At 44.4% G+C, this 10,599-nt stretch overlaps 1 protein-coding gene across 1 annotated transcript; it reads right to left on the bottom strand.

Moving 5' to 3' along the window:
• Positions 1–7,547: 7,547 nt before the first annotated feature.
• LOC542556 (glycine-rich protein GRP5) lies at positions 7,548–8,491 on the bottom strand. Its single transcript, NM_001112096.1, is given in 2 exon segments — positions 7,548–8,217; positions 8,347–8,491. Coding segments are annotated over 2 exon segments (564 nt in total). The 5' UTR covers positions 8,450–8,491; the 3' UTR covers positions 7,548–7,756.
• Between the last annotated feature and the right edge of the window lie 2,108 nt (positions 8,492–10,599).

The following is a 10,599-nucleotide window of genomic DNA, read 5'->3' as shown; positions in this document are numbered from 1 at the left end:
ATGCTTAGTGTATGCATGTGTGCTAGATTTCAATCTAATCCAAGGGAGTGTCACTTAGTGGCTGTGAAGCGAATTCTTCGATATTTAGTCGCTACGCCTTGTTTCGGGATCTGGTATCCAAAGGGGTCTACCTTTGACTTGATTGGATATTCAGATTCTGACTATGCTGGATGTAAGGTCGATAGGAAGAGTACATCGGGGACGTGCCAATTCTTAGGAAGGTCCTTGGTGTCATGGAGTTCTAAGAAACAAACCTCCGTTGCCCTATCCACCGCTGAGGCCGAGTACGTTGCCGCAGGACAGTGTTGCGCGCAACTACTTTGGATGAGGCAAACCCTCAGGGACTTTGGCTACAATTTGAGCAAAGTCCCACTCCTATGTGATAATGAGAGTGCTATCCGCATGGCGGATAATCCTGTTGAACACAGCCGCACAAAGCACATTGACATCCGGCATCACTTTTTGAGAGACCACCAGCAAAAGGGAGATATCGAAGTGTTTCATGTTAGCTCCGAGAACCAGCTAGCCGATATCTTTACCAAGCCTTTAGATGAGCAGACCTTTTGCAAGTTGCGTAGTGAGCTAAATGTCTTAGATTCGCGGAACTTGGATTGATTTATAGCATACATGTGTTTATGCCTTGATCATGTTCCTTATGCATTTTGTTGTTTATTTATGGTGCTCAAGTTGTACAAGCACTCCCTGGACCTTACAAGTCCATTGACAAGTGATGCACACATTTAGGGGGAGATGTGCTACAACTTGACCCTTTGAGACTAACTGTGTGCTTGAGTTTGCTTAATTTAGTCTCAAAGGAGGATTGAAAGGGAAAAGGTGAACTTGGACCATGTAAGACTTCCACTGCACTCCGATGAACGAGTAACTTCTTCCAAGTTCATCTTAGTACTCTTATTGCCTTTTACTCTTAGTTGAAGATTTTTGGTGAGGCAATGGGGTTAAAGGGCCAAATTGATCCCGTTTTGGTGCTTGATGCCAAAGGGGGAGAAAATAAGGCCAAAGCAATAAATGGATCAGCTACCACTTGAGAATTTTGAAAAAATAGAGTTAGAGTTTTTGTTTGTCAAAATACTCTTGTTTGCTTCTTATTGTCAAAAGTTGGCTTCTTGTGGGGAGAAGTGTTGATTATGGGAAAAAGGGGGGAGTTTTTGAAATCTTGAATCAATTTCTCTTGGAACGACTCTCTTCATGTCTTAACAAGTGTGTTTGACTTAGAGATAGAGTTTGATTTGCAAAAACAAACCAAGTGGTGGCAAAGAATGATCCATATATGCCAAATTTGATTCAAAACAAATTTGAGTTCTCATTTGCATTGATATTGCACTTGTTCTAGTTGCTTTATGTTGTGTTGGCATAAATCACCAAAAAGGGGGAGATTGAAAGGGAAATGTGCCCTTGGGCCATTTCTAAGTATTTTGGTGATTGAGTGCCAACGCAAGTGCTTTTGTGTTGATCTATGCAATGTGGTGAACAAAGTGCAAATCATGTCAAAAGGTATGTTTCTCAGACCTAGTACATTGTTTTAGAGACTAATGCATTGTGTCTAAGTGCTGGAAACAGGAAAAGAACAATTGGAAATGTCTTGGCTCGAGCAACCAAGACTCTGCTCAGTCTGGGAGCACCGGACTGTCCAGTGGTGCACCGGACAGTGTCCGGTGCGCCAGGCTGGCTCAGGCAAACTGACCGCTCTCGGGAAGAATTTGACGGCGTACGGCTATAATTCACCGGACTGTCCGGTGTGCACCGGACTGTCCGGTGAGCCAACGGTCGGCGGGGCCAACGGTCGGCTGCGCGATCTGCGCGAGACACGTGGCTGAGCCAACGGTCGGGAGGGGGCACCGGACTGTCCGGTGTACACCGGACAGTGTCCGGCGCGCCAACGGTTCCCAGGCGCCAACGGTCGGCTTCGCCAGGAAAGGAAAGAAATCCGCACCGGACAGTGTCCAGTGTGCACCAGACTGTCCGGTGCGCCAGGCGACAGAAGGCAAGATTTGCCTTCCAGGAATGCTCTCAACGGCTCCTAGCTGCCTTGGGGCTATAAAAGGGACCCCTAGGCGCATGGAGGACAACACCAAGCATTCTCTAAGCATTCCTAAGCACTAAGACATCGATTTCGCGCCTTTGATTCCTTGCGATAGCAATTAGAGCTCTAGTTGAGTTGTGAACTCATTGAGTTGTGTTGTGAGCTCTTGTTGCGACTTGTGTGCGTGGTGTTGCTGTGATTTCTTGTCTTGAGTGTGTTGCTTATCCCTCCCTTACTCCGTGCTTCTTTGTGAACTTTAAGTGTAAGGGCGAGAGGCTCCAAAGTGTGGAGATTCCACGCAAACGGGATATAGTAAAGCAAGCAAAACACCGTGGTATTCAAGTGGGTCTTTGGACCGCTTGAGAGGGGTTGATTGCAACCCTCGTCCGTTGGGACGCCACAACGTGGAGTAGGCAAGCGTTGTTCTTGGCCGAACCACGGGATAAACCACTGTGCCATCTCTGTGATTGATCTCTTGTGGTTATTGTGTTTTGTTGAGACTCCTCTCTAGCCACTTGGCATTATTGTGCTAACGCTTAACCAAGTTTTTGTGTCTTAAGTTTCAAGTTTTACAGGATCACCTATTCACCCCCCCTCTAGGTGCTCTCAATATGGTAGGAAGTGCAGGACTCCTCTATATTGGGATCAGACTGGAGAAAGACACTTCTTTGGGCCTAAACTTATTCAAGAAGCAGAAGAACAAGTCCGTATAATCCGGGAGAATTTGAGGGTAGCTCAGACCAGGCAAAAGAGCTACACTGATAATAGAAGAAGACCAATGGAATTTGAGGAAGGTGATCATGTGTACCTCAAGGTGTCACCATTTTGTGGAATGAGGAGATTTAAAGTTAAGGGCAAATTGTCCCCTCGCTTTATTGGACCATTCAGAATCTTTAGGCGAGTTGGGGAGATGGCATACCAACTCGAGCTACCTGATAATCTAACAGATGTGCATAATGTATACAAAGTTGAACTTTAGTTCGGCCTATCACCCTCAGACTGATGGCCAAACTGAAAGGACTAATGAAGTACTGGAGGATATGTTGAGAGCTTGTGCCCTTCAACATGGGGCAGTTGGGATAAAAGTCTACCATATGTTGAGTTCTCATATAATAATTGTTACCAGGCCAGTCTGAAGATGTCTCATTTTGAAGCTTTATATGGCAGGAAGTGCAGGACTCCTCTATATTGGGATCAGACTAGAGAAAGACAGTTCTTTAGGCTTGAGCTTATTCAAGAGGCAGAAGAACAAGTCTGTATAATCCGAGAAACTTGAGGGTAGCTCAGACCAGGAAAAAGAGCTATGTTGATAATAGAAGAATACCACTGGAGTTTGAGGAAGGTGATCATGTGTACCTTAAGGTGTCACCACTTCGTGGAATGAAGAGATTTAAAGTCAAAGGCAAATTGTCCCCTCGCTTTATTGGACCATTCAGAATCTTCAGGAGAATTAGGGAGATGGCATACCAACTTGAGTTAACTGATAATTTACCTGATGTGCATGATGTATTCCATGTGTCTCAACTTAAGAAGTGTCTCCGTGTCCCTGAGGAACAGTTACCAATGGAGGAGCTCAGTGTCCAGGGTGATTTGACTTACACGGAGTATCCTATCAAGATTCTTTACACTTTGGCTCAAGTTACAAGAAATAAGGTGATAAAGATGTGCAAAGTGCAATGGAGTCATCATGGAGAAGATGAAGCTACTTGGGAGAGAGAAGAAGAGCTTCGCATAGATTTTCCCCATCTTTTCTCTAGTTCTTCCTAAATCTCGAGGACAAGATTCTTTTTAAGGGAGGTAGGATTTGTAATACCCAATTTGTAATTTGTTAGAGATAATATAAATGGAGAAACAATTTCTCTTTATCTATATGTGAGTTTGACCTTTATGTACCATCACATGTGAACACCATACTTAAAAACAAATAATTAATAAGATATATGCCACTAAATTATGCATCATGCTGGTTTTCATTTTTGTGTGCATCATGTGACCATATAAGAAATCATATGAAAATAAATATATTAAAGTCCCAAAGTGGAATTCAGAATATAAAAGAAAATCTAGAATTTAAAAGTGGGGAAAGAAAAGAAAATGTATAAACAAAATAAATATTATAAATAAAGGTAATAATAAGTATGTGCAAAATTATACTCTTAATTTGAGGAAGATTTACCATAGATTTAAATTTGAATTTTGAATTCAAAAGGAAAGGAAAAATAAAATAAAAAATAAAAAATGGAATTATGCTCTTTGGGCAAACCGTGACCATTTTGGCCCAGTTCTCCTTCGTGACCGCGACGGCCCTGGCTCATAGCGTGCGCTGACGCCGTCACAGCGGGCCCACTCGCCAGACTCCTCTCTCGCACGCGCCGATGCAATGGGTCCGGCTGTCAGCCACTCAATGCGCTCACGCCCGCTTCCTTCGCTCTGTCACTGACTGGCGGGGTCCCTGCGTCAGATCGGGTCGTGCCCAAGCTCCGCGCAAATGCCGTCGCGGTTCAACCAACTCTGCTGAGCTCGCCGAGGGCCGTTCCTACTAATTGGGCTGCCCCGCTCGTATATAGTAGCCATCCGCAACCCTCCTACTCTCGTATTTCGCCAGACCGAGACGGAGCTGTGTGCCAAGTCGGTCGAAAGGGAGAAGAGGGGGAGCGGGGAGTGCCGCCGCCGGTGAGTCTCGTCGTTGTTGGGTCTCTGTCCTCAGAGTGGGGCCAAGGGGGACCGTCACCACTTGGGGTAGTCCTCCGCGACCACAATTGGAGGTCGGTACCTGCGGTGCGTGGACAATTTCTCGCCGCCGACTGAACTCCGTCGCGGGTAGCACCGTTCCGCGACCAGGATTTTCTACGCCGTCATTGCTAGTAAGTCGTTCACCCATGTCTTCGCAATAATCTCCGCATCGTGTAGACGCTTTTAGACTTGAGGTAGTGTCCCTGGGCGCGGCAGTATGGATCACCGGTGTGTTGCGCTGCCGTGCGGGCGCTACGCCGCCATGATTAGCCGGCCGGGGGAAGGAGACAGTGCCTGTGTCGTTGATCCGTTCACGGATGGCCCTGATTAGATATGATATTCCCTTTCACGCGGTTGATTTCGGACCATGGATCTGAGATCGTACGAATAGGATTCGAAGGCTAGTTATTATAGATCTGGATCGTCGGATCTGTATTCGACGACTGCGATTGCGTACCGGTTCGTGAAAGACTAAGTCTAATCCTTTCGGTCGATAGAAGATCATGCGGTCAGGAACGGGCGATACCCTTTCGTCCAGGCATTTTTGTTAAAGAGCCCTCAGGAAATAGGGAAAATAACCCGCGGTCCAGCGCGGGTGGTGCTGAGTCTTAGAGTTTTTCGCACCGAGGCCTCTAGCCTTTTATGAATTTGAGGCCCAGTCCAGAGTATTACAAAACCAGAGAAAATAAATTAGAAATAGATTTTTAATACAAAAATAAATCTTAAAACTTATTTAATTCATAGGAAATTCTTTTTTAGTCTAAATTGATCCATTCCAGTTTCTAAAATTTTGTAGTATTATTGTTTATCACCTAGAGTCTCTGTTTTGACATGAAAATAGTAATAAAATTAATTTCTCATATATCAAGCACATAAAACCTTTGTAAATTCATATCTTAAAATACATAACTTCAAAATTAATGATTCATGTTCCTAGGATCTTATTTTAATGTGTATATTATTATTATGCATTTTGTTTACATGTTTGGTGTGATGTTAATTTTCTCTATATATTGTGCTTGTTTGTATTGTGGCGAGTAGAAGAGTCTGTGACTGAGGATCCTGGTGCCCAGCAGATAGAAGTTGTTGAGTAGGAGCTCATTGAAGGCAAGTTGTGCCCTTGACCACTTTTATACCCATTAATGTTCTTTAATATCACTTATTTCATGCATAGGTTTAATTCTGATGGGACCTAATAGGTCACCCTAGACTGTTTAACTCTTTACCTTGTTACCCCTGAATCACTTGGGTAGTTTTGCTATTGCTTCACATGGTTTTGGGTTAATATATCATTATATCCATGTTCCAATTATTTGTTATTTTATTTATGTTCATGTCAACATCATTAATGTTAATTGGAACATGGAGCTTAACTTGAGAAACACGTGCCACCACAAGGGAGGAATGAGACCCCTTGGCTAACTAATTAGGAAAGCTAGTGGAAGACTACCTTACCCGAAAGGGGCAAGGGCAGTAGGGGAGTTACATGCATGGAGGTTTTCGGGTTGATTTTGCTGCGATGACGATCAGACGGGGGATTCTTGCAAGTGCTCTTCCCATAAACTGTAGCGGGTTTTCGGAAGCTAGTGGAACTTTGTAAAGGCCTCGTAGTGTTGCCCTGTCTCGCTTCCTTGGTAGAGGTGTATGGGAGTCGCGATCCCTTGGCAGATGGGTAACATGACTTGTGGGTACAGGGTACAACCTCTGCAGAGTGTAAAACTGGTATACTAGCCGAGCTCACGGTCATGAGCAACTCAGGACTCTCGCAGGATTAAATTATGGAACTTAAATTCAATTTGTCATTTGCATTGTATGAGATCATTTATTAATTTTGTTCTATTATTTCTATTATGGTTTGGTATGCACTTACATTTAGTAACTGCTAATAAAATTTTGACCAACTTATTAAAAGCAATGTTCAGCTTTAACCCTTATTGTTTATCAGCCTTACACATAACATGAGCTCCCACCATTGGTGAATTCATGCTCACTGGTTTCTCCACAACTTGTTGAGCTATGATCATGTGTAAGCTCAACCTTGCTGTCTCACACCCCCACAGGAGAAGGACAGGTAGTTCAAGAGGAGCCACACAACGAGGAGTTCGATCTGATTTAGATGGCGTCTTTCAGTTGACTTATTGGCGCCAAAGATGGATTTTAGTTCATTTTATGTTTATCTTTTATTTTGTAAGACTTCCGCATTGTAAAAGTACTCTAATATTATTATGACATTTATCTCTATACACTCTGTTATTATATATATTGTCTTATTTGGCGTATGTATGAGATGCACCCGGATTTGTCCCTTAAATCCGAGTGTGACACATCCTAAGACTAATAGAACCAAACGGGGCCTAAACGACTCACAATAGACAAATATGATAATTCAAAATAGTCTTATATCGAAACATCCATGAATAATGAAAATCTTAAAACACATAATGAGAAACATAAGATCTAATTTTAGGGGAGTCTTTAGGAGGGCTCTATAGGATTTGGAGCGGCAGGGGAACCCACCTGCATCCTTCGCTCGCCGCATCCATGTTTGACTGTTGCATTGTGAAAAAATGACTTGGAAACAATTTTCCTTCTGTTACGTTATATATATCCATTAGAATATATACAATAATTTCGACGTTGGACATGTTTTCGTTCCGATTTTCCGCTACAAAATGTCACGCTCTAGCTTTTACTTGAAACAATCTCCCAGAGATACATTTTTTTTACTCAATAAATATCAGCCCAAATCTGGTCGACCGGAAGGAAAGCATGGTTTGCTGATGTTTTTGTGCCTTTTTTTTTCATCTCCATGCAACGAGTTCGACATACAAATAGCGGTGTACATTCATCTTAAACATAAAACAACCAATACATATGGTAACACAAATAACACGAGTCAAGATCCTTCACTGCTTAAATTGCTCAGTCACATGAACAATGGATCGTTTATTTAACATAAACTAGCATAAGGGGTTGTTCTTGCTAGTTTTGCCCAGCGTAGCGTTGTGCACCACCACCGCCATGATATCCGCCTCCTGGTGCTGTACCACTACCACTGCCGTAGCCGCCTCCATAACCGCCGCCTCCTCCTCCTCCGTACCCACCAGCATTGCCATTTCCGCCACCAGTGCCACTGCCACCACCATTGTCATCGCCGTACCCAGGACTACCATTGCCACCTCCATACCCTCCTCCACATCCACATCCAGGCCCTCCTTGTCCAGACCCGTAGCCGCCACCAGGGTGATGGCGCTTGTATCCTCCACCGTATCCGGGCTGACTGTTTCCTCCGCCGCCGTATCCAGGTTGGCTGTTTCCTCCGCCACCGTATCCTGGCTGGTTGTTTCCATACCCTCCACCATGCTTGTATCCACCACCAAACCACTTCTCATCCTTGAGCCCAGGCTCTCCTGCAGGCTTCACATTATTCTTCACTCCAGAGCCTGCATGAAGAAAGAATGAAGCACAAAAAGATATACCTTCTTTAAAATGGTTCTAGCTAGTTAATTCATGCAGTAATGTAACAGTAGTGCACAACACACAAAGCACAGGGAGAGAGACGGATTAGCAACCATTGGCTTCAGTGAGCTCCCTTGCGTACACAACGTCCAGGAAGCCGAGAAGGACTGAGGCCAAAACCACACCAAGCAGAACTGCAGACTTGTAGACCCCCATTTCTTGCTGTAGTCCTCGACCACGTAGGACGCGGCTTGGGGTGAGAATATGGAAATGCAGTGCCTGCATTTTATAGAGAAGCCGGGAAAGCGTGGCTGCAAGCTGTACAAGCTTCCATGGCTATACCAAAAATAAGTGCACTGATGCGCGGTTGGTTGTGACCCACCCAGGCACCCAGCATAACTGTTATTACTGGAGTACTACTATCCAAAAAAAAATGGAGCCGGCCGTGTATTTACAATCTAGTACCAGAGGAGCTACATACATGTGTTGTTGAGAGCGGGCATGACAATTCATTGTTGCCCATCGCTTCCTCAGCAGTGAATTCAATGACGTTTAGAATAAGAACTATAGAATTAGACTGCCTACGTATGTGAAATATATAGTACTCCTACAGTAGTACATATTGCTAGTGCAGTCGAATAACAGCTCCTTTAACTAGGCTGGCACAATAAATTCCACTTATCTTAAACCACTGGTGACCACAGGATGACACAATAAAAGATGTAGCATGTTAATTTACCACCACTATGGACGTAATGCCACAAGCTAGCCACAAGGAATGAACGGCGAAAACAAGTAGCACACGACTTTTATTCGATTCCTCTCTAGGATGAAGCATACAAAGGCCCCCTGCTCCGGCTCCTCTGAAAACAGTTCCCGGCTCTCTCTTATAGCTCATTGGCTTACATGTAATGTATTTGAATCATTAAACCGTGTCATGTGATGCATTTAAACCACTAATTAAATATGTTATTGGACTTGTGATAACTATTTGAAGACTTTTTGCTGAAACCAAATTTCAAAATACACAATAGATTTCAAATTAAAAATAATCGAAGTGTAGACCAACACTACCGGAATCAGCTGCTTTGCCGAGTGTCTCAGACACTCGGCAAAGGCTATTTTACACTCGGCAAACGCTTTGCCGAGTGTAACACTCGGCAAAGAACGCTCGGCGAACTGTACATCGGCAACAGCCTCTTTGCCGAGTACTATTTGTCGGGCACTCGGCAAAGACTTTGCCGAGTGCCAAATGACACTCGGCAAAGAAAAGTCACCGTCACTGCGCCAAGTAACGGTGACCGATACTTTGCCGAGTGCTTTCTGCGGCACTCGGCAAAGAGGTCAATTTTGCCGAGTGTTCGCTCGAGAGGCCCTCGGCAAAGACTGACCCAGTGGGCCCCACTGCCAGTCCCTGTGCCGAGAGCTCTAGTAGGCACTCGGCAAAGGAGGACTCTTTGCCGAGTGTCTGTTGGACAGGTACTCGGCAAAGAACCCTCCAGTGGGCCCCTTTGCCAGTCCCTTTGCCGAGTGCCTTGGCAATAGCACTCGGCAAAGATGTCTTTGCCGGTTCCCAGGTTTCCTTCTTTGCCGAGTGCCATGGTCAGCACTCGGCAAAGATGTCTTTACCGGTTCCCAGGTTTGCTTCTTTGCCGAGTGCCATGGTCATAGCACTCGGCAAAGCGCCCCTTTGCCGAGTGTTACACTCGACAAAGTGACCAGAATGTCCCTTTTTTATTTGCTTTTGTTGTTCCATCCAAACAAACAAAAGATATATATGATTCACATCACATTATATATCAATCACATCACATAATGAACACATTTATCATCAACACCATATATATCACAAAGTCTCACAAATATAAGTAAGGATCATCACAAAACAGATATAAGTCTGCGTCATCACTAACATCACCAAGTATCTCACAAGATAAAGTTTAACTAACATCACCAACACTCATAAAGGTAAGTCTGGATCATCACAAAACAAATCATCAACGAGGTGGGCATCTGGACTGGTTCGGCGAAGGGCTGGACGAAGCATGAGGGTTGTTCGACGCCGCCGATTGACCCTGCACAGAGAAGAGATTGTATGTGTGAGAACATATGAATATATATCATGCAGTACTAAAATTTTGATACTCACAGGAGTAGTGAACTCTGTAGGGTCAGCTGCAGGGAACAACGGAGGTGGTGGAGCATGACCCTGTGCGGCGCCAAGGCTCTGCATGTACGCGAACATCTCCGCCATCCTCTTCTCCAGCTCCTCACGTTGCCTCCTCTCATCATCTAGCTGAGTCTGTAATATTTCGCCCTAATGTTACGATAATGCAAAGAGAAGATATATAAAAATCAATGAACGA

The sequence above is a fragment of the Zea mays genome, chromosome 9 (genome assembly GCF_902167145.1).
Source record: "Zea mays cultivar B73 chromosome 9, Zm-B73-REFERENCE-NAM-5.0, whole genome shotgun sequence".
In the NCBI taxonomy this organism is placed as follows: domain Eukaryota; kingdom Viridiplantae; phylum Streptophyta; class Magnoliopsida; order Poales; family Poaceae; genus Zea; species Zea mays.
Note: the sequence above shows the minus strand (reverse complement) of the source record. Positions and strands in the feature narration are given on the sequence as shown.